This window comes from Lissotriton helveticus, chromosome 7, assembly GCF_964261635.1.
Source record: "Lissotriton helveticus chromosome 7, aLisHel1.1, whole genome shotgun sequence".
Classification (NCBI taxonomy): Eukaryota; Metazoa; Chordata; class Amphibia; order Caudata; family Salamandridae; genus Lissotriton; species Lissotriton helveticus.
The window spans coordinates 667,999,051-668,021,794 of record NC_136068.1 but is presented as its reverse complement, the minus strand read 5'-3'; the positions used below and the strand labels follow the sequence as shown (position 1 = coordinate 668,021,794).

At 48.0% G+C, this 22,744-nt stretch overlaps 1 protein-coding gene across 1 annotated transcript in view; it reads right to left on the bottom strand.

Moving 5' to 3' along the window:
- Positions 1–22,744, bottom strand: part of LOC144769219 (uncharacterized) — a 221,179-nt gene that overhangs the window by 75,691 nt on the left and 122,744 nt on the right. The window contains exon 7 of the mRNA XM_078653259.1: positions 3,374–3,439. Within this exon, the coding sequence (XP_078509385.1) occupies positions 3,374–3,439 (66 nt within the window). The remainder of the gene's footprint in view (positions 1–3,373; positions 3,440–22,744) is intronic.

Here is a 22,744-nt window from a genome sequence, read left to right as displayed (position 1 = left end):
TTGCACTTATGTCTGAAGCTGAGAGAAATGTTTCTTAAACAATTATTTCTGCAAACAAAAACGTCCTACTGTACCTACATTTTTTTACCACGATCAAACGGAGCTGTAGCAAACATATGTTCACACAGAAATTTCTCCTAATTTACTTTGTCACCAGCATGTCTTGTGTTTTTGGTTCACAGCTAATATATTGTAGCTGGTTTTCACGATAGTTAAGAGTTGGTGTGCATGGTGTTGTTTTTTGTGCATGATGGTTGACGCACTGACAGACTTCGAAGTTTGAGCACCTTTGTTGTTTTTACCGACACTTCACACATTAAACACATTTTTATCCTTCAACGTCCCCACGCTTCTTTTAGGATGCCCACTCCGTATAAGTGGGCATGGCCTCCCACACTTTTCCAAGCACAGTGGGGTTGCTCGTTTAAACCGTGGGCCTCATTTATGAAAAGTGACGCATTGCCACGAGAAAACAGCGATGCGTCACTTTTCATTGGGCCCCCCTTGCGACACCAATGATGCGTCATATTTACAGTATGACGCATCATGTCGCAAGGAGTTACAGATACGTCAGTATTTCTGACGTATCTGTAGGCGCAAAAATGACGCATTGCTGGAGTGTGTCACAAAAGTGACGCAACTCCAGCAAGAGGTCATTAAACATGGGCAAGTCCCATGTTAAATGTGCCTGCATCAGTCTTACGCCAGCCATGAGGCAGGCGTAAGATATTGACGCATTTGCGTCCTAGAAGTGGCGCAGTGAAATCTTATAGATTTCACTGCGTCACTTCTACGACCCTTTCTTGTGTTGGAACGCCCCCCCCCCTGCATACATTATACCTGGTGTTGATATAATGTGGTGCAGGGGTTTACAAAGTGACGCATCTACCTAGATGCGTCACTTTGTAAATATGGTGCAACAAGGCACATTTTTTACGCCGTTGGTGCTACAAAAAGTGCAAAAGTGACGCAAGGGCTCATAAATCAGCCCCCCGTGTGTCTTGGAGTGAAGCTCTAAATATTACATCAGGGAGCTAACAGCTGTGTGAAGGTGGCAAAAAAAGAGGTATGGGGAAGCGTTTTATTACCCTTCTTCTATCAGACAGCTTTTTATCCTTCTTTTATCCCCGCACTTCCACCTCTATCTGTCTCGGTATAAGTGAGCGAGGCCTGCAACACTTTTCTAAGCACGGCAGGGTTGCTCCTTTACACTGTATTCCTTGGAGTGGAGCTCCAAATGTGATATCAAGGAGCTATCAGCTGTGTGATGGTGGCGAAGAAAGGAGGCATGGTGCAGCTATTCATTCAGCCGGCTTATGGCCATCTTTGGGGACCAAGGTGAGTGCAAAGCTTAACTCCCATCCCAAGTATAATCCCTGCTCCCCTCCGCTACCCCTTTCTCCATATATCACCACCATTCTTTCAAACCCATCTATTTTTGCCCACCTGTATAGCCTCCATCCCTCTGCAGCCATTGTCGGGCCTGTCTGTTTTCCTACACCCGTCTTAGTCTTTTATTACCTGGCACCTTCCTTACTTCCCATTGTCCTTACTTTTCCAGCCTCCTTTTCTGATCCATACATCAAGCTAAACTCACCTCAAATGCCTTATTTTGCATGCCTTTCCTACCTCTATTACGTCCTTTCCATCTAGCTTCCTTTACACTCCCAGAAGCTTTCCCCTCATTTACCCTCTTCCATTTCCAGAGACTTTATTTCTGCTTGTTTCCCTCTCATCTCCGTGCTCATGGAATCCTCTCTTTCGGAGAACTGGAGACATACATAGATGTACTTGTGAATTGCTTATCAGTGCTTATTGTTAAACCTCGAGACCTGGTATGGGGAAGTATCTGGGTATGTGGTAAAATCAGTGCATCCACTCCTGGCAGCACCGGAGGCTCAGACATACAACCAGGGGGACAAATCATTGTATCCACTCCTGCTTCTTACTTTAATGTTCCGTATTATTGCTAAAGCAGCTTTAATGCTTGCACTAACCCATTAGAATAGGTATAAAACTGCTCCTTGTCAACTACCTCCCCGGTGACTACTCCCACAGCTTCCCTAAGAGGTACACACATAACCAGCTTTTTGTTAATAAGAAAGTTGAAAACTAATGCATTTACTAATGCTTGTTCTAATTGTAATAAACTACCTGCTAGCTACACACATATCAATTGCTAAATTGCCGAATTAATACTTGATCTCACAGTGCAACTCTTTTCAGAAATGCATAATTTACAGATAGCCCCTACACTGATACGTTTGCAGATCTGGAAAGGCAATGTTATTTTGAACTGAACTGCCCTCTCATCATCAAGACCAACAGACAGCTCTCATAATGCAGGGTTATCATCATCTGGACTTTATCTGGACTGCTAATACCTAATAAGATGGCATCCACCAACCTCCCATGAATCAGCAGGTTTGCCTGCCATGTAGCAGACATTTGTATCTTAGTACTTGGATAACCATAGAGGTGGAAGTGAGACAACTCCATAGTCCCCTACAGTATAGGTGAGAGAAACCAATATTAGATTCGGGTTGGTGGATATACACCCCTATATTGTTAGAAGGGAGAACCAGTTTTGGACCCATACTTAAGCGCCAACGAGTGCAAGAATGCTGGCGATATTTTCCCCCCAATATCTGAATGTTTCAATAAAGACCTCAGTATGGCACATCGACATTGCCAATAGACTCTTTTTTTGCAAATTGTTATGGCTCCTAGCCTTGGCTAACCAGGTTAAACCACAAAAATGAATGTAGGTTCTTGTATGGGATTTTGCCTCAGGTGTTTACAGCGAATGTACACTCATGAGAATCTAAATTCATATCTTTAAACTAAATTTAGCTGAAGACGCCCCTCTTTCTTATGCCATTGTTAACAGCTTTAATGTGCTCCCCTATAGAGATCTGTGAATAAAACAGAGGCTTAAAACCTGCTGCATTTACTGAACCTGCCATCATTTTGAAGTGGGTAGAAATGATTAAGAATGAATTCGGAAGTAATAGTGGCCGCCATTAAACTCGGCATGCTAATTTATTCCAGATTGTTAAATGTTACTCTAGATCGGACTATCTGTCACTATGGTCATTGCAAGACGTTCAATATCACTGCAATGTGGTGAATTAACGTGAAGTTCTAGGCAGCTCTAATGTTTGAACAAAAGTCTAAATGGCCAGGAATAATCTTTGTGACAGATGGAAGAGTGTCTTAAAGGATAGCCAATCGGCCAAAGATTACTGACAATTTGATTTCTCAACATGATACACTTAAATTAATAGTAGTGCTCTATGAGGAAGTCAAACAATATTAACACATTTCTTTCTATATAGTTTCACAGTGGTACACAGTGATTTGGAGGACTTACCAATGTAGGGCAACCAATGTACTTGAATACAACAGCCAGGAGAGATTTGATCGCGGGTATTCCGTTCTGAAATAATGAATGAACAAAAGAGAAATATAGATGCATCTTCATTCTGTTCTATAGAGAAAAATTATGCGAATATGTCCCCACTCTCCACCATCTTCCAACCCCCGTCTTATTTATTGAATTTCATGAAGCTAGCCCCCTATATCTGAAGCACACGATTATCACTGAGATTGATCAATTATGTCATCTTCCAATAGATATACTTTCATCTACAAAAATTACATGAAGTTGCTTTCCATAGAGCTTCATTCCCTCAATGCTTAGAAAGCTACACTGTCATAAAGTCAGAGTCATTCCAAGATGTCACATTGCAGAATGTCAGAGAACATGTATCAAAAAGAACCTAAGGGGTCTTGGTATGTAAATTCATTCTCTTCATGGTGGGGGTACTTTATGCTACAAAGAAATCCAAAATATTTCATGAATCTATCCACTCGCCCCTTTTGCCTGTTGTAATCTTTTATAATAAATCTTTCAGCCCCGTCTTAAGGTTCACCACAATATATATCCATTAGTATCCCATTTTTCCTCCCAATTTTAAACACCATGTGCTTTTAAAAGCAAATGCATTTATGCAAGCCCCATGGATCATAATTACTACTGATAGATGCCTAATGAATTAGAACTGACTACTTCTATGCGATCACTGCATTTCATAAGAAATATACTTTATTAAACTATTGCAGCAACTACATGGAAGGGGTCGCAAACTGTTACCTACCAAGAACAAGCATTTGCAATGCAATAGGTATCGCATTCACATACGTTTGAGCTATTAGCATTGTAAATGACAATGTCTTTTATTTATGTTTTGGGTTTTAAAACATAAATAGAAGGCGTTGTCATTTACAATACTAATAGCTTGAACTCTCACAAATGCGAGACCTTTAGCATTGCAATAAAGGGCATCCTCTCGACCGCTTGTTAGATTATACATTTCAGAGGAAGAGACCGGCCTGCGAGCTCTTCAAAGTAGTGATAAATATAGCAGTAAAGAAGATGTGTAAGTGTTGTATAGTACACAGACACAAAGTGTGAAGTGAGAGTTACATATGATCTGAGCTAAAAACATGAACAAAGCACTCCAACACCTTTCGCTCTGTAATTACACTGTCATGGCTCAGGAGGAAGAGAGGGAGGGGGTTATTTCCTGCCCTCTCCGTGATTTGAGTGTGCAGTGTGGCATTGCGTAATGTCATTGCTATCTTTGGCCTAGTAAAGAACACACCAGCTGTAGTAGGGCCCTGCTTCACCTCCTGGTGCAAGGCGGGCTGTGCTTTAAGGCAGGCATTGAGGGAAGGAGGGATGGTCTTGGTGTCAGATCGCACAACGTTTCAGCCGCTCTTCAGATGCTCGCAGCGCAGGCTGGCAGGGTGATCGTGTCCTCTCTGAGCGCAGGTGTCCAGCTCTGAGTGTGTCCAGCCCCGAGTGTGTCCAGCTCCATCTGCGCTCCCTGCATCCAGGGACAGTCAATGAAGCCCGTGCTCCTCCTCCTCGCGCCCGGCCACTATCTTTCTGCGCTGGGGAGGAGGTGGTGGGGGACTCCAGTGCTGTTTCAGAGGGGCTCTCCCAGCAAGCAACCCCACCCCCGTAAACACTGTACATCAACTCCACCCCACACCAAGAAAGGGTTTCGCGGTCAGTGACACTGCAAGTATGTGTCCAAAGGGATGCTGTCCCTATTCAAGCTAAAGCCTAATAATTCTGTAAGACACACTATTGTCAGAGGCCCCTCGCCACAGTCTGCAGGAGGGCGCCATCATACAATTACAGAGGATCATGTCTCTGCCCGTGACTAGGAGGAAGACTGGACCACAGAGGTATTCTAAGTAAGCAGCGGTGGTGAGAGTGGGGACCACGGATATTTTTAAGGGACCCGCAGATTTCGTGACTGAGTGTCCCTCGGAAGCTCTCTGCACATACACCTTGACCCCATCACACAGACTGGCGGGGTCGGCGGTGTAGTGATTGGGGTGGGGGCGCAAGGCCCTCATTCTGCAGACATACAATCAGACCCGGACACAGTGGCTGGGGATGGGTAATGGGCCCTGAGCACGTGCACTCAGTCCCTTTTATTGGCCAGGGTCATCTGACCAATGACGCCTGGTGGTGGGTAGGTGTTAAGTGTGCTGACATCATGCTGAGACACTAGACCGTGTCTTACGATAGTACATCTCTCCCAACCTTAGTTAAGAAAATTAAACTAACTAAAGTCCAACATGTGGGAAAGAATATAGTTCACACAAAACCCATAACTCAATCACGACGACTCCCACGTAGTCTTCTCCACTGCTGGTCACGTCAAATACTGGCAATGGTGTCTCTTCTTGACTTGACAGACTTGCAGCTTGTGGGTGGACTGTACAGTCTCTCTCACTCTGTTTCACTTCCTGCGAACGTGTAGAAGTGTCCTTAGCCGGTCCCACGTGTGTTGCTTTCCGCTGGACCCTGGACCGTCCTGGTCAAAGTGCTTGATTCAAGCTGGTGTCTATTCCTGACGGGATCATCAGCTGCAGGTTATCCCTCTCATGGATACCCCTCTCTCGTGGGTGTCCCCTCTCACTGGACGACCCAGAGGCCCTTTTGTGCCAGGCTCCCACTGGACCGGAGGACATGCCGCCTTGCCGCTCCAACGTGTTGAAGGATGTCGCTACGGGTCCTCTCTCCGTGTCCGAAGTTCCACCTGAAAGGGTGTTGTTGGCACTGGTTCCATCGTGTGCGACCTTCGGTCTTCCAGGATCTTCAGTGCGAGCGTCAACAGTCCGTCTCTCGTTGGGGATCCGCTGCCACCGGTGTCCCTGAGGCCTCTGCCCCTGGATTTCCGCGGCCCGTGTGTCCGTTCCATCCCAGAGGTGGGTGTTGCCAACACACCGGCCTGCTTGCTTCCGTCATTCCTGGATGATTGTCGGGATCGCACGTGGATGCTTTCTTCCAGTAATGTTACGTGTGTCCCGGTCGTGTGTGTGGACTGTTGTGCACCTCTCACGTTCTCCTCGGTGTTTCCCCTTCTTGTCTGTCGTAGTGTCTTGGTCCACACTCCTCTTTGCTCTACTCCATTCTCTTGTCTTCCTGTCGTCGTGCTGCTCGGACCTCTTCTCCTTTCCTTCTCTTTGGTGGTGGTAGACGTGCCACTCAGACCTCTTCTCCTTTCTTCTTCGGTGGTGGCAGACGTGCCACTCAGACCTCTTCTCCTTTCTTCTATTCTGTGGTGGTAAACGTGCCACTCAGACATCTTCTCCTTTTCCTTTTGTGGCGTCGGGCCACTTCTTCTCTATTCTCCTTTTCGCAACGCGGTCTGGTCCTCTTGCTGTCTTCATCTCCCTAACCAGACTTCTCCAGGCAGCGTGAACTCCGCCTGCTTCCCTCTGGTCTTGTCCTGGTTCACGGACACTGTCTTCTTCTAGTCTGTGACTGGACCGGTCCTTGCGATCTTCTCTTAAACTTGGAATGTTGCACTGTGGTTGTTGAAGTTCGCTAGTCGCTGATCGTGGACTGTGTCTTGGTGTTCGAACTTCTTGGACCTTTTGCCGGTCCACTCTGCCGATGCTGGCAGGCTATCTTCTGTCCTCTTGCGGGATACTTGCTGTGTTAGGGTTTGTTGACCCTTGCTTCGGTCACCTCCTTTTGCGACCCGCGGTGGGTCGGCTTTTGGTGCGGCCATCTTGCTGGCCGGCTTCTTGGGTGCCTCACGTGTGTGACCATCCGGGTTCTTCGTGCGACAGTCTGAGGGGTCGGCTTCGTCGGGCGACCATCGGGGTGGTCTTCTGCGTGAGTCCTCACGCTTTGCTGTCTTAGGTGTGGTCGCTCTTCGTTTCGTTCCGGTGCTTTTAGCGTTGGCGCGCTTTTGTCCACTTTGTTCCTGTGATTCGTTAGGTGCGGAGGGTTACGTCACCACTCCGAGCTTCTTCGTGTTCAGGTTGCTCCCGTTACCTCACGGGGTGTGCCTGCATTTTTTCTGGGACTCTGGAGCAGTGTCGGCGGTTGTCGGTTTCCTCCCGGTGTCGCACTTGCCTGGTGGGGAGTCTTGGGACCTCTGTGTCTTCCTGTGGTGGTGCTCCTTTCTCCTCCTGCGGTGCAAAGACAACCTGTGGCCATCAGGTACCGCTCTGCCTTCGTTGGTAGGTCTCCGTGTGGCTTAGTGCGTCCAGTGGTCTGTGTTACTGCTCCGTCATCCTCCTTGAGCGTGGAGTTCCTTCACTCCTTGCGTTTTCCTCTTCGCAGTGCTGCGTCCTTGGTCGGGCTTCCTTGTTACTGCGTGGCGTTTCTGCGCTTCTGGCGCGTCTTCCTAAAGTTTTGCTTCCTATGGGATGGTGGCAGTTTCACTGCTTCTGGGTTGCTGTGCGCATCCCTTGCTCTACGCAATGTGCTGTCCTTCAGCCTTTGTGTGAGGGTATCCTCTGGTCGCACGTACATGGTGTCCCTGTGTGTTTCTCCCATATTACTGCCATTGCACAGTATAGTCCTTTTGCTGGGTGCAATTTCACCCTCTGGCCACTGGGTGGCAGTGTCTCTTAGACAACTCCGGCACTGTACTGCCTCAGGCTCGCTCCTGGGCTCCTCATGGCCTCGCCTCTGTCACTCAGTGAGCCGGCATTTCCCTGGATGGCGCTCTGCGGCAGGACTTCCTCTCTTTTGCGGTGAGTTGCCTATTCACCTTGGGGGCACACATGTGGAGAGTTCTGCTTGGTTCTCGGGATGCCCGGAAGCTCTTCACACGCTGCGCGGGCGGGGGAGGGTCGGCGCTGCCGGGGGCTGTTTGCAGCTATGCGGGGGTGAGCTCTCACTGTGGAGCCGTCACTCTTTCCACCACCATTCTCCCGATGGCGTTTCTCACCTCAGTCGTCTGCAGCCGCAAGCAGTAAGGCACCGGGGGAGGTTTCCGCTTCACCCCCGTGATTCTCTTGTTGTTGGATCGTTCCCGCCCCTATTCACGGGCTGCACAGGGGGGTGTTGGTGTGTGCTTAGACGTTTGGGGCACTTGTGTTAGTCGAGGGTGGGCTCCGCTTAGTCCCTCGGTGCCCGGCAGCTCTTCACACGCTGCAGGCGCTTCCCCTGGAGACCATTCACCCCTCCGCCTCCACTCACACACGTGGCGGGGGCAGGGGACGCCTCAGGCAGGCCGCGGGTGGGCTCCGCTGGTCCTGCTTCACTTTATGTTCATTTTAGGCCGCATCACGCGCGGCCAAGCGTCCTGACTATGCGGCTGGGCTCCGCTTCTCTTACAGTACTGGGGTTGGGGTGGCTGCAGGCACGCGCGCCCCCCCCCCCGATCTCCTCTCAGCGCTTGGGCTCACCTGCGGCCCAACGAGCCTCGTCTTCAGCTGTGGCCGTTGGGGGTGGGTTCCGCCCGGCCAGCACTCCACTCCAATGGGGGCCACGCTGCTGCGGCCGACTCGGGTGGGCTCCTGTCGGTCACTTCTTTCCGGGCACAATTGCGGCCGGTGCAGGTGGGCTCTGGCCGGTTCGCTTCTTCTGCTTGGCGTGAGAGGTGTGGGGTAGGCTCCCGGTCTCCTCTTCACGGGCATCCAGGCCCAGGGCAAGGCACATGCCCCGCGGGCCTCACGGCAGGGCTGGCGCCTATCCTGCGGGGAAGGGGGGGGGCGACATCGCCCTGAGCTCTCTCCTATTCCCCCACGATTTTTCTCATGTAGCTGTGGCACGTAGGGCACAGCTCCGCCTCGTCGCCATTGTAGTGATTGGGGTGGGGGCGCTAGGCCATCATTCTGCAGACATACAATCAGACACGGACACAGTGGCTGGGGATGGGTAATGGGCCCTGAGCACGTGCACTCAGTCCCTTTTATTGGCCAGGGTCATCTGACCAATGACCCCTGGTGGGTGGGTGTTAAGTGTGCTGACATCATGCTGAGACACTAGACCGTGTCTTACGATAGTACAGGCGGCAAGGGGAGGCAATGATGAATAGCCCGAGACAGCACACCTGCCCTGTGTGTGGTCACTGATGCTGCTGGAGCGACCCTGGTGACGGAAAGCTGAGCTCCGCGGTCATGCGAGAGTTAGAAGGCACTGTTCTGTTGTATCGAACTGGATGCAACACTAACTTATCTTAAAACAACGTGGGAAGAAGTTCATTTGAGTTTTACAAAGTCTGAGGTGGTATTAAATGAAAATAAAGCTCATGAGAAGCGAATTCAGGCATGCTTGATGCTTTACTTTGATTTTTGTGTATTAATATCCATGAAGCTATGTTTTCCCAAGTAAAACTCCATCCTATATGAATTGAGCAAAGCACGCTCGTCTCCGGAGCAATCGAAGAGGAAATGACAGGGAGCGGGACACGCAGGTCTTGGTCGAGACAAGAAAACCTAATCTACGTCTTGCAATATGTCGAAGACGAAACAAAAGCAGCATTTCTAAGGCGCTTCTTCGTGAGTCCCTCCTCGGGACTGCAGAGTGCGCGTGTTGTGTCTGTGAGTAGCACCTTACTTGTCCCTCGGCCCGTCACGCTGTGTGATCGTCCGTCAGATTAGGGCGCTCATCTACAGCAAGTCTGGAAATCATTTATTTAGCCACAGCCGGTGGTAGGTGTAACTGCAGGGCGGTGACGTAGGGAGGGGGAGGGGCAGGGTGGGGGGTTGTTATGTATGGATTACGGACTTTAACAGGTAAGTAAACATATAAATAAATAAAACAAATTTCGTTGTGTGCACTGCATCACCAAATGCGATGCAGTGCGCGCAACAAAATTTGTTTTATTTATTTATATGTTTACTTACCTTTTAAAGTCCGTAAGCCATACATTACAACCCCCTCCCTACGTCACTGCCCTGCAGTTACACCTACCATTGGCCATAGCTGCATTTATTTACATATTGTTTTACTTGGTGCGCGAGGCCGGACTGGAAACCAAAACTAGAGTCATAGAACCCAGGTGGTTGGATGACAGCGGAGGAGCCAGGACAGCTTAATGCTGCCTTGAACCCAATAGCCGCAGTCCCACAAGTACTCTGTTGATTTGTGCCTTGGAAGCCACAGTAAAGGGTGATAGAAGGGTTCAATAAATGCAAGTTGCCATTTTTTACGAGTGACATTTCAACAACTATGAGGGACAATGTCTTGAATGACGACAGCAACATATAAATATCAGAAATGACACCCATTTTGAGCTATGAGAAACTCTAAGATCTCAAAAGTACTGCAAAGCACCAGAAATGGAAGGGCACTGTGGGATTCGACTGTACCAAACAGGATGTGAGAAGCCGTACTGCCTGCGAATGAGCCTCACTGCCTACAAAAACTGGATAGGTCTCCCATGGGTGGACTTAAGCAGAACCACGTGCCTCATCCTCCCTCTACATGAACTGATCAAACTGTGCTGAGAAGCCCAAGAACGAACCAGCACAAACAGTGTATCCTCCAGTGGCGACTCCTCCGCTAAGGCAGAGGAGTGTCGCCCCACTGCCAGGAAACAGCAAAAGAAAGGAAAAAATAAAATGCTAATAACAGAATGTTATTATAATTTTATTTAAACCTCCTGCTGTGGCAGTGAGGGGGGGGTGGGGCGGAGCTGCAAGGGAGGATAGGTAGAACACTCCTTTGCGCAATGACTGTTTGGTCAGCCCTCCCGAGCTGCCGAAAACAGCAATGCTCACTTTCCCTTTCCCCTTTCTCCATGCAGGCTGCATTACAGCCTGCATGGAGAACATGCCCACCCCTACAGCCCATGGCTGAGCGCCGTGTCACGGTCAGACTGCTGGTCGATCAGAGTCCAGTCACTGTGCGCTCGGTGACCTTGGCAGACCCAGACAGGTGTGCCTCGGCCCCCTTGCACCCTCATAAGTAGGCATATGATGTTTTATTGGTCAGGTGGGGGGGCGCAGAATCGCCCTCCCTCAAACACAAAGAGAGCGGGGCATATGTCATTTTCTTCCATCCATAAGGTTCAGGTCTCCTACCAGAAGACGACGATTGTCAGTGCCTCTACATGGAAGGTCGGGTGTTGCACAGTATTTTGGAATTTCACATACTCATTGTCGTATTGTTGTGCCTATGATACTGACTCATAAAACATTCAGAGGCAGGCAGCTTATTGTGCACTAAGCACTAAAAAACACATTTGTACATTAACACTTGGCTGGCACAGTCTTACTGACACTTTTGCCATAAGCATTATTTTGTGTAATTAAAAACCACACTCTGTCTTCAGACACATGGCTAGTGCTGGCTACAGACACATGTGGTACACTTTGAATGAAGGTAATGTTTTGTTTGACTTTCTAATTGCACTGACCCCAACCACCGATCCTGTCATCATGCGAGGTAGGCTCCCAATACATTGTGCAGATCATGCATGTCCTGCACCGCCCAGACAGGTCGACTGTGTTGACAGTCTGAGTAAGACTGTTAGTAGATAGTGTTATATTCCATATAGGTTCCCCAATATAGGTTTGGGTAACAAACTAACCTTTCACCTATATTCTTCCCTACATTACACACATAATGGTTCTTAGGGACTGACCTTTACCTAGATATGGCACTGCACACAGAACGCAGGATATTCCCTGATAAAAGCCTCATACATTATGCCTGAGGATTCTTGGAAACTCAGCAGGACTACCATCTCCTGTATAATAACTATGTATAAAGTGAATTCCCAATGTCATCCTAAGTCCAACAAGTGGCACAGCAAGGTAGAACGCCGATGGAGACATTTGGGTATATAAACATCACTTCTTGCTGAGACATAGAGAGGAGATCAGGACCTCCCTGCTGACACACTGACGCGAGACGCTGAGGTTCCTGCATGCAGATACTCCAGCTCGCAGTGGTCTAACATGCCTTACGGGGTGTCCAACTCGAAACCATGACGAGGTCCCACAGTCTCTCACTTCAGCTAATGGCGTTGACTTTATCCTAGAGGGATTCTTGGTTTAACACCTACACACATGCTAGGTACACTAAGGTACATCTAGTTAGGATTGCATCATAGGGGTACCCATTTTATTGTCCTGTATTTTATATATGTGTGTGTGTGTGTGCATATATGTAATAATTATTGTCATGTTCTTTGTTGACCCCTTTTGTTTGTAACTGTTTTGTTTGGTATTCCTATTTGTTGCCAGTACCGCAATTGTTACCTTCTTTTCCCTCCAATTGTGAAGCTCTCTGATATCCTTCGGGATCATGTTCGCGCTATATAAAACTTTATTATTTTTTTTTTTACTAGTGAGCGAGAGGAGATGAGGTGGGGGTATTGGTATTGGTAGTGGTGGTTTTGGTGGTGGTGCTGGTATTGGTAATGGTGGTGGTGGCATTTGTGGTGCTGGTATTTGTTAGTATTGATAGTGGTGGTGGTAGTATTGGTGGTGGTGGCATTCGTGGTATTGGTGGTGGTGGTATTGGTGGTGGTGGTGGTGGCATTGGTGGTGGCGGTATTGGTGGTGGTAGTGGTGGTGGTGGTGGTATTGGTGGTAGCATTGGTAATGGTGGTAGTATTGGTGGTAGTGGTAATGTTGGTGATGGTGTTGTTAGTGGGGGATTGGTGTTTGTGGTGTATTGTTGGTGGTATTGGTGGTGGTGGTATTGCAATTGATGGTGGTGGTATTGCTGGTGGTGGTATTGGTGGTGGTATTAGTGGTGGTATTGTTGGAATTGGTGGTGGTGGTATTGGTGGCGTTGGTATTGGTGGTGGTACTGGTATTGCTGGTGGGATTGGTGGTGGTGGGATTGGATAGGTGGTGGTGGTGATGGTATTTTGTGATGGTATTGATGGTGGTATTGGTGGTGGTAGTATTGGTGGTGGTTATGGTACTGGTGGTGGTGTTATTGTTGGTGGTAGTGTTGGTGGTGGTATTGGTGGTGGTTGTATTGGTGGTGATACTTATGGTGGTGGGATTGGTGGTGGTGTTGTTGGTGGTATTGGTGGTGGTAGGGGTGGTGGTATTGATAGTGGTGGTAGTATTGGGGATGATTTTGTTGGTGATGGCGGTATTGGTGGTGGTGGTATTAGTGGTGGTGTTATCAGAGGAATTGGTGGTGGTGGTATTGGTGGTGGTGTTATCAGAGGAATTGGTGGTGGTGATATTGGTGGTGGTGGTGGTGAATATTGATAGTGGCATTGGTAGAGGTGTATTGGTGATATTGGTAGTTGTGGTATCGGTGGTGGTATTGGTGGTGGTTGTATTGGTGGTGGTAGTGTTGGTGGTACCGGGGTGGTATTGGTGATGGTGATATTGGTGGTGGTATTGGTTAAATTGTTGGTAGTATTGGTGGTGGTGGTATTCGTGGTGGTATTGGTGGTGGTAGTGGTATTGTTGGTGGTATTGGTGGTGGTGGTATTGGAATTGGTGGTGGTGATATTGTTGGTGGTATTGGTGGTGGTAGTATTGGTGGTATTAGTGGTGGTGGTATTGGTGGTGGTTGTGGTATTAGTGGTGGTGTTGGTATTGGTGGTATTGGTGGTGGTGGTGGTACTGGTGGTGATATTGGTATTGCCAGTGGGATTGGTGGTGGCGGTATTAGATTGGTGTGGTGGTATTGGTGGTGGTGGTATGTTATTAGTGGTGGTAGCATTGTGATGGTACTGGTGGTAGTGGTATTGGTGGAGGTGGTGGTATTGGTGGTGGTTGTATTGCTGGTGGTTCTTGTGGTGGTGGTATTGGTGGTGGTGGTAATATTGGTGGTGGAAGGGGTGAAGGTATTGATGGGGGTATTGGGGATGGTATTGGTGGTGGTGGCAGTTTTGGTGATGGTGGCATTCGTTATTGTGGTATTGATGGTGGTGGTGGTCATGGTGGTGGTGGTGGTAGTGATGCTATTGGTGGTGGTGGTATTGGTGGTGGTGATATTGGTGGAGGTATTGGTGGTGGTGGTGGTATTAGTGGTGGTATTAGTATTGGTGGTGGTGGTATTGTATTGGTGGTGGTGGTATTCATGGTGGTGGTATTGGTGGTTGTATTGGTGGTGGTGGTATTGGTGGTGGTGTTGGTACTGGTGGTGGTGGTATTGGTGGTTTGGTGGATAGGTGGTGGTATAGGTGGTGGTGGTATTGATGGTGGTACTGGTGAAGGTATTGCTGCTGGTGGTGGTGGTATTAATATTGGTGATGGTGGTATTGTATTTGTGGTGGTGGTATTGATTGTGGTGGTATTGGTGGTTGTATTGGTGGTGGTGGTATTGGTGGTGGTGTTGGTATTGGTGGTGGTGGTATTGGTGGTGTGGTAGATAGGTGGTGGTGGAATTGATGGTGGTGGTGCTGGTGGTGGTGATATTGGTGGAGGTGGTATTGCTGGTGGTATTGGTGGCGGTGGTGGTACTGGTGATGGTATTGGTGGTATTGTTAGTGTTATTGGTGTTAGTGGTATTGGTGGTGGTTACATTAGTAGTGGTGGTGGTGGTATTGGTCATGGTGATGGTAGTATTGGTGGCGGTGGTATTGGTGGAGGATTTGGTGGTGGTGGTGGTATTAGTGGTGGTATTAGTATTGGTGGTGGTGTTTTAGTACTGGTGGTGGTGGTGATATTAGTGGTGGTATTAGTTGTGGTATTCATGGTGGTATTGGAGATGGTATTGGTGGTGGTGGTATCATTAGTGGTGGTTTTGGTATTGGTGGTGGTGGCACTGGTGATGTTTTGGTATAGGTGGTGGTATTGGTGGTGGTATTAGGTGGTGGTGGTATTGGTGGTGGTGATATTGGTGGTGGTATCGGTGGTGGTGGTATTTGTGCTATTGGTGGTTGTAGTATTGGTGGTGGCAGTGGTGGTTGTGGTAGTATTGGTAGTGATATTGGTGGCAGTGATATTGGTGGTGGTGGTATTGCTTGTATTGGTGGTGGTATTAGTGGTGGTATTGGTGGTGGAATTAGTGGTGGTAGGTATTGATGGTGGTGGTATTGGTGGTGGTGCTATTGTTGTTGGTGTTGATACTGTTGGTATTCATGAAGGTATTAGGGTGGTGGTTGTGGTATTAGTGGTGGTGGTGGTATTGGTGGTGGTGGTATTGGTGGTGGTGGTGCTATTGGTAGTGGTGGTATTAGTGGTGGTATTGGTGGTGGTTTTGGTATTGGTGGGGGCATTGGTGGTAGTGATGGTATTGGTGGTGGTATTGGCGGTGTTGGTATTGGTGGTGGGGGTCTTGGTTGTGGTGGTGTTGGTATTGGTGGTTGTGGTGATATTGTTGGTGGTATTGATGGTGGTATTGGTGGGGGTGGCATTGGCGGTGGTAGTGGTATTGGCGGTGGTGGCATTGGTATTGGTGGTGGTGGTGTTATGGAGGTATTGGTGGTGGTGGTATTGGTGGTGGCATTGGTGATGGAAGAGGTGGTGGTGGTAGTATTGGTTGTTGTGGTGTTATTGTTGGCAGTGATATTTGTGGTGGTATTGCTGGTGGTATTAGTGGTGGTGTTGGTGGTGGTAGTGGTGGTATTGGTGGTGGTATTGGTGATGGTGGTTGTGGTATTGGTGGCGGTAGTATTAGTGGTGGCATTGGTGGTAGTGGTATTGGTATTCCCAGAGGTATTGGTATTGGTGGTGGTGGTTTTGGATTGGTGGTGGTGGTATGGGTGGTGGTGGTATTGGTGGTGGTGGTATAGAGGGTATTGGTGGTGGTATTGGTGGGGGTATTGGTAGTGGTATTCATGGTGGTGTTGGTATTCGTGGTGGTGGTGTTCGTGTATTGGTGGTGGTGGTATTGGTGGTGGTAGTGGTATTGTTTGTGGTCGCATTAGTGGCGGTAATGGTATTGGTGGTGGTGGTATTGGTGGTGGTGTTATAGGAAGTGGTATTGGTTGTAGTATAGGTGGTGGTCGTATTGATGATGGTGTTATTGGTACTGGTAGTGGTATTGGTGATAGTATTGGTTGTGGTGGTATTGGTGGTGGCATTCATGGTTGTGGTAGTATGGATAGTGGAATTGGTGTCAGGGATATTGGTGGTGGTAATGGTATTGGTGGTAGTGGTATTGGTGGTGGTATTGGTATTGGCAAAGGGGTTGGTGGTATTGGATTGGTGTTGGTGGTATGGGTGGTGGTGGTGAAGGTGGTATTGGTGGTGGTGGTATTAGTGGTGGTATTGGTGGTGGTGGTATTGGTGGTGGTGGTATTGGTGGTGGTGGTATTAGTGGTGGTATTAGTGGTGGTGGTATTGGTAGTGGTATTGGTGGAGGTGGTATTGGTGGTGGTATTGGTATTGGTGGTGGCATTGGTGGTAGTGATGGTATTGGTGGTGTTGGTATTGGTGGTGGTGGTATTGGTTGTCTTGGCATTGGTGGTGGTAGTGATATTGGTGGTGGTATTGGTGGTGGTGGTATTGTTGGTGGTATTGTTGGTGGCCACATTGGTGGTGGTGTTGTTATTGGTGGTGGTATAGGTGGTAGTGGTATTGGTGGTGGTGATATTGGTGGTGGTGGTATTGGTGGTGGTAGTGGTGGTATTGGTGGTGGTAGTATTGGTGGTCGTGGTGGTATTGGTCGCAGTGATATTTGTGGTGGTATTGGTGGTGGTATTATTGGTGGTATTGGTGGTGGTAGTGGTGGTATTTGTGGTGGCATTATTGGTGGTGGTATTGGTGGTGGGGGTATTGGTGGTGGTATTGGTGGCCACAGACTGTGGGCTCTACCCCCTCCCCCAGCAATCAGGTTAAGAACTTGGGGATGTGGCTGGACTCCAAGCTCTCCTTTGGGAATCACACTAGAATTGTGGCCGTGAAGTGTTTTGGAGTCTTGAAAGGGCTACGGAAGACTCTAGATGTGCTTCCTGTGGCACTCAGGAAAACCCTAGTCCATGTGTTAGTAACTTCCCATCTGTACTACGGAAATGCTTTATACGTAGGAGCAAGTAGCAAGTGTCTGCAGAGACTACAATGCATTCAGAACATGGCGGCCTGCCTTGTTCTGATGCTTCCCAGAAGAGCTTCCTCCAGGGATGCCCTATCTGTACTTCATTGGCTTCCACTGAGGGTGAGAATACTTTTTAAAGCCTCGTATATCTGTCACCACATCCTGCAGGGGAAAGGGACTACCTACCTTCACAATCTACTGTCCCCCTACTTTCCAACCCGGCACCAGAGATCTTCAGGGACTGGACGGGTCAAGATTCGGGTAATAAAAAGAGCGAGAATGGGTGGACGATCTTTCTGCTACCTAGCCACTAAACACTGGAATTACCTCCCTCTCTCTCTCTCTCTCTCTCTCTGTAAGGAACCATCTGAGTCACTCTTTCAGAAAAAAATAAAAACATGGCTCCCCCACCTATAGGTTTCCTCTAAGCTGTCTGATATTATTGCTCCTTTTACGAATTTGGGCCGCAGCGTGGGGACACACTAGCAAGTGTAGCCATGGGCTTTATAAGCTTGCTTATTATTATCATTATTGGTGGTGGTGGTGGTTGTGGTATTGGTGGTGGTAGTATTAGTGGTGGTATTGGTGTGGTGGTAATGATATTGGTGGTAGTGGCATTGGTGGCATTGGTATTCGCAAAGGTATTGGTATTGAAGGTGGTGGTAATGGATTGGTGGTGGTGGTAGGGGTGGTGGTGGTATTGGTGGTGGTGGTGGTAAAGGGAGTATTGGTGGTGGTGGTGGTGGTATTGGTGGGAGTATTGGTGGTGGTGGTGATGTTGGTATTGGTGGTATTGTTTGTGGTGGTATTGATGGTGGTATTGTTGGTGGTATTGGTGGTGGTGGTATTAGTGTTGGTAGTGGTATTGGTGGTAGTGGTATTGGTTGGGGTTGCATTAGTGGTGGTGGTGGTATTGGTGGTGGTGTTATAGGAGGCAGTATTGGTGGTGGTATAGGTGTTGGTATTGGCGATGGTGGTATTGGTACTGGTGGTTAGCAGTCATGGTTGTGATATTATTGGTAGTGGCATTGGTGGCAGTGATATTCGTGGTGGTGGTGGTATTAGTGATGGTTGTAATGGTATTGGTGGTGGTGGTATTGGTATTGGCAGAGGTATTGATATTGGTGGGATTTGATTGGTGGTGGTGGTATGGGTGGTGGTGAAGATGGTATTGGTGGAGGTATTGTTGGTGGTGGTGGTATTGGTTGTTGTGGTATTGGTCGTTGTGGAATTGGTGTTGGTGGTGTTTGTATTGGTGGTGGTGGTATTAGTGGTGGTATTGGTGGTGGTGGTAATGCTATTAGTGGTAGTGGAATTGGTGGTGGTGGTAATGGATTGGTGGTGGTGGTGGTATTGGTGGTGGTGGTAAAGGGAGTATTGGTTGTGGTATTGGTGGTGGTGGTGGTATTGGTGGGAGTATTGGTGGTGGTGGTGATGTAGGTATTGGTGGTGGTGGTATTGGTTGTGGTGGTATTGGTGATGGTATTGGTGGTAGTGGTATTGATATTGGTGGTAGTGGCATTGGTGGTGGTGGTATTGGTGGTGGTAATGGATTGGTGGTGGTGGTATGGATGGGGGTGGTATTGGTGGTGGTGGTAAAGGGAGTATTAGTGGTGGTATTGGTGGTGGTGGTGGTATTGGTGGGAGTATTGGTGGTGGTGATGTTGGTATTGGTGGTGGTGGTGGTATTGTTTGTAGTGGTATTGGTGGTGGTATTGATGGTGGTGGTGGTATTGATGGTGGTATTGTTGGTGGTATTGGTGATGGTAGTGGTGGTGGTGGTGGTAGTGGTATTGGTTGTGGTGCATTAGTGGTGGTGGTGGTATTGGTGGTAGTGTTATAGGAGGTGGTATTGGCAGTGTTATAGCTGTTGTTGGTATTGGTGATGGTTATATTGGTTCTGGTGGTGGCAGTCATGGTTGTGGTAGTATTGGTAGTGGTATTGGTGGCGATGATATTCGTGGTGGTGGTGGTATTGGTGGTGGTGGTAATGGTATTGGTGGTAGTGGTATTGGTGGTATTGGTATTGGCAGAGGTATTGGTGGTGGTGGGATTGAATTGGTGGTGGTGGTATGGGTGGTGGTGAAGATGGTATTGGTGGTGGTATTGTTGGTGGTGGTAATATAGGTGGTGGTATTGGTTGTTGTGGTATTGGTGTTGGTGGTGTTTGTATTGGTGGTGGTGGTATTGTTTGTGGTGGTATTGTTGGTGGTAGTAAATGTTGGTGGTATTGATAGTGGTGCTATTGGTGGTGGTAGTCGTATTGGTGGTAGTTTTATTGGTGGTTGTCGCACTAGTAGTGGTGGTGGTATTGGTGGTGGTCGTCGTATAGGTGCGTGTATTGGTGGTGGTCGTATAGGTGGTGGTGATATTGGTGGGGTGGTATTTGTGGTGGTATTGATGGTTGTGGAATTTGTGGTATTGGTGGTGGTGGTATTGGTGGCGGTGGTATGGTGGTGACAGTGGTAGTTGTGGTAGTATTGGTATTGGTGGCAGTGATATTGGTGGTGGTGGCGGTATTGGTGGTATTGGTGGCGTTATTGGTGGTGGTGGTATTTGTGGTGGTGGTGGTATTGGTGGTGGTGATATTGGTGGTGGTATTGGTGGTGGTATTAGTGGTAGTGGTGGTATTGGTGGTGGTGATGGTGGTGGTACTGTTGGTATTTGTGCATGTATTAGAGGTGGTGGTATTAGTATTGGTGGTGGTGATATTGGTGGTGGTGGTATTAGTGGTGGTATTAGTGGTGGTGGTACTGGTGGTGGTATAGGTGGTATTGGTGGTGGTATGGGTGGTGTTGGTATTGGTGTTTATGGTATTGGTTGTGGTGGTATTGTTGGTGGTAGTTTTGGTGTTGGTATTGGTGGTGGTAGTGGTGTTGGTGATACTGGTATTGGTGGTGGTAGTATAAGTAGGGGTGGTATTGGTGGTTGTATTGGTGGTTGTGGTATTGGTGGATGTACTGGTGGTGGTAGTGATGCTATTGGTGGCAGTGATATTTGTGGTGATTTTGGTGGTGTTGGTGGTGGTGGTGGTGGTATTGGTGGTGGTATTGGGGGTGGTAATGGTGGTGGTGATGGTATTGGTGGTGGGGGTATTGGTGATGGTATTGTTGATGATGGTGGTTTTGGCGGTGGTGGTAATGGTATTGGGGTAGTGGTATTTGTAGTGGTGGTATTGGTATTGGCAGAGGTATTGGTGGTGGTGGTATTGAATTGGTGTTGGTGGTATGAGTGGTGGTGGTATTGCTGGTGGTGGTGATATTTGTTTTAGTATTGGTGGTGGTATTAATTGTGTTGGTATTGGTGGTGGTTTTGGTGGTGGTGGTGGTATTGGATGTAGTGGTGGTGGTGGTGGTGTTGGTGGTGCTGGTATTGGTGGTGATATTATTGGTGGTGATATTGATCGTGGTGTTGGTGGTGTTGTTGGTGGTGGTATTGGTAGTGGTATTGATGGTGGTGGAGGTGGTGGTATTGATGGTGGCATTGGTGGTGGTATTGGTTGCGGTATTGGTGGTGGTATTGGGGGTGGTGGTGGTAGTGGTATTGAGTGCTGGTGGTAGAGTGGTGGTGGTGTTGGTGGTGTAGGTGGTACTAGTGGTGGGGTGATAATGGTGGTGGTGGTGGTATTGGTGCTGATATTGGTAGTGGTGGTGGTGGTATTGGTGGTGGTGGTGGTATTGGTGGTGGAATTAGTGGTGGTGTTGGTATTGGTGGTGATATTGGTGGTGTTGGTATTGGTGGTGGTAGTGTTGGTGTTAGTTGTGGTGTTGATATTGGTGGTGGTAGTGGCATTGGTGATACTGGTATTGGTGGTGGTCGCATTGGTGTTGGTGTTGGTACTGGTGGTGGTGGTGGTATAAGTAGGGGTGGTATTGGTGGTTGCATTGGTGGTTGTGGTATTGGTGGATGTATTGGTGGTGGTAGTGATGGTATTGGTGGCAGTGATATTTGTGGTGATTTTGGTGGTATTGGTGGTGATTTTGGTGGTATTGGGGGTGGTAATGGTGGTGGTGATGGTATTGGTGGTGGGGGTATTGGTGGTGGTATTGTTGATGATGGTGGTTTTGGTGGTGGTGGTAATGATATTGGGGTAGTGGTATTAGTAGTGGTGGTATTGTATTGGCAGAGGTATTGGTGGTGGTGGTATTGAATTGGTGTTGGTGGTATGAGTGGTGGTGGTATTGATGGTGGTGGTGATATTTGTTTTGGTATTGGTGATGGTATTAATTGTGTTGGTATTGGTGGTGGTATTGGTGGTGGTATTGGTGGTGGTGGTGGTTTTGGATGTAGTGGTGGTGGTGTTGGTGGTGCTGGTATTGGTGGTGATATTATTGGTGGTGATATTGATCGTGGTGTTGGTGGTGTTGTTGGTGGTGGTATTGGTAGTGGTATTGATGGTGGTGGTATTGGTAGTGGTGGTATTGGTGGCAGTATTGGTGGTGGTATTGGTTGGGGTATTGGTGGTGGTATTGTTGATGGTGGTGGTTTTGGTGGTGGTGGTATTGGTGTTGGTGGTATTAGAGGTGGTAAGAAAAAAACTGATAGGTAGTAGTGTTTTTATTAATCTCTTAAAGATTTGCAGCATACAATTTAGCTGGCATGTGTTTCATCTGTACTCAGACTTTTTCAAGGTAATATGGGAATAATGAAGCAATATAGTCCAATACCACCAGCACCAATACCAGCACCACTACATCCAATACCAGCAGTTTTTTTTTTTTTTAAATGCGTCAATTTCTTACGCCTGCCTCACAGCAGGTGTAAGACTGACGCAGGCCCTTTCACATGGGGGCTTGCCCCATGTGAAAGGATACATTGCTGGAGTTGCGTCACTTTTGTGACACACTCCAGCAATGCGTCACTTTTGCGCCATACAGATACGTCACAAATACTGATGTATCTGTAACTCCTTGCACAATGATGCGTCATACTGTAAATATGACGCATGACTGGTGTCGCAAGGAGGGCGCAGTGAAAAGTGACGCATCGCTGTTTTCACGCAGAAGGCTTCACTTTTCATAAATGAGGCCCACTGTATTTGTGGCTGGGCAAACTAGACAAACATCGTTTTGTAGGTTGATGCTTCTAGGTCCACTTCCTAGACCTACCACTACATTGGAGCCACTGTATATCAACACAATGTATATAATGTTAGAATATATATAGCCACTAAATCAACACACTACTTGAAGGAACAAAGTTGAGGGTAGTTTGGAGCAGCTAAAAACTCTTTATTAAGGAAGTCGACCATTCAGCCCTCATGTTCATAGCACTAGCAGCATCATTTTGCTCCAGCTCTCGGTTTGTTTTGCACAGTATCACTATTGTTTTTACAACCGATTTTAAATAACTGTGTTGAATTTGATTGTAAACTCGCACTACTTTGCACAACTTAAGGGCTTTTAAGTAACGAAGTACAGGGTGGTTAGGAGCAGCTAAAAACTCTTTGATAGGGAGGACATCAATTTTTCCCTCACGGTGACAGCTAGAGTTGCTAATTTTTCAGTGCTT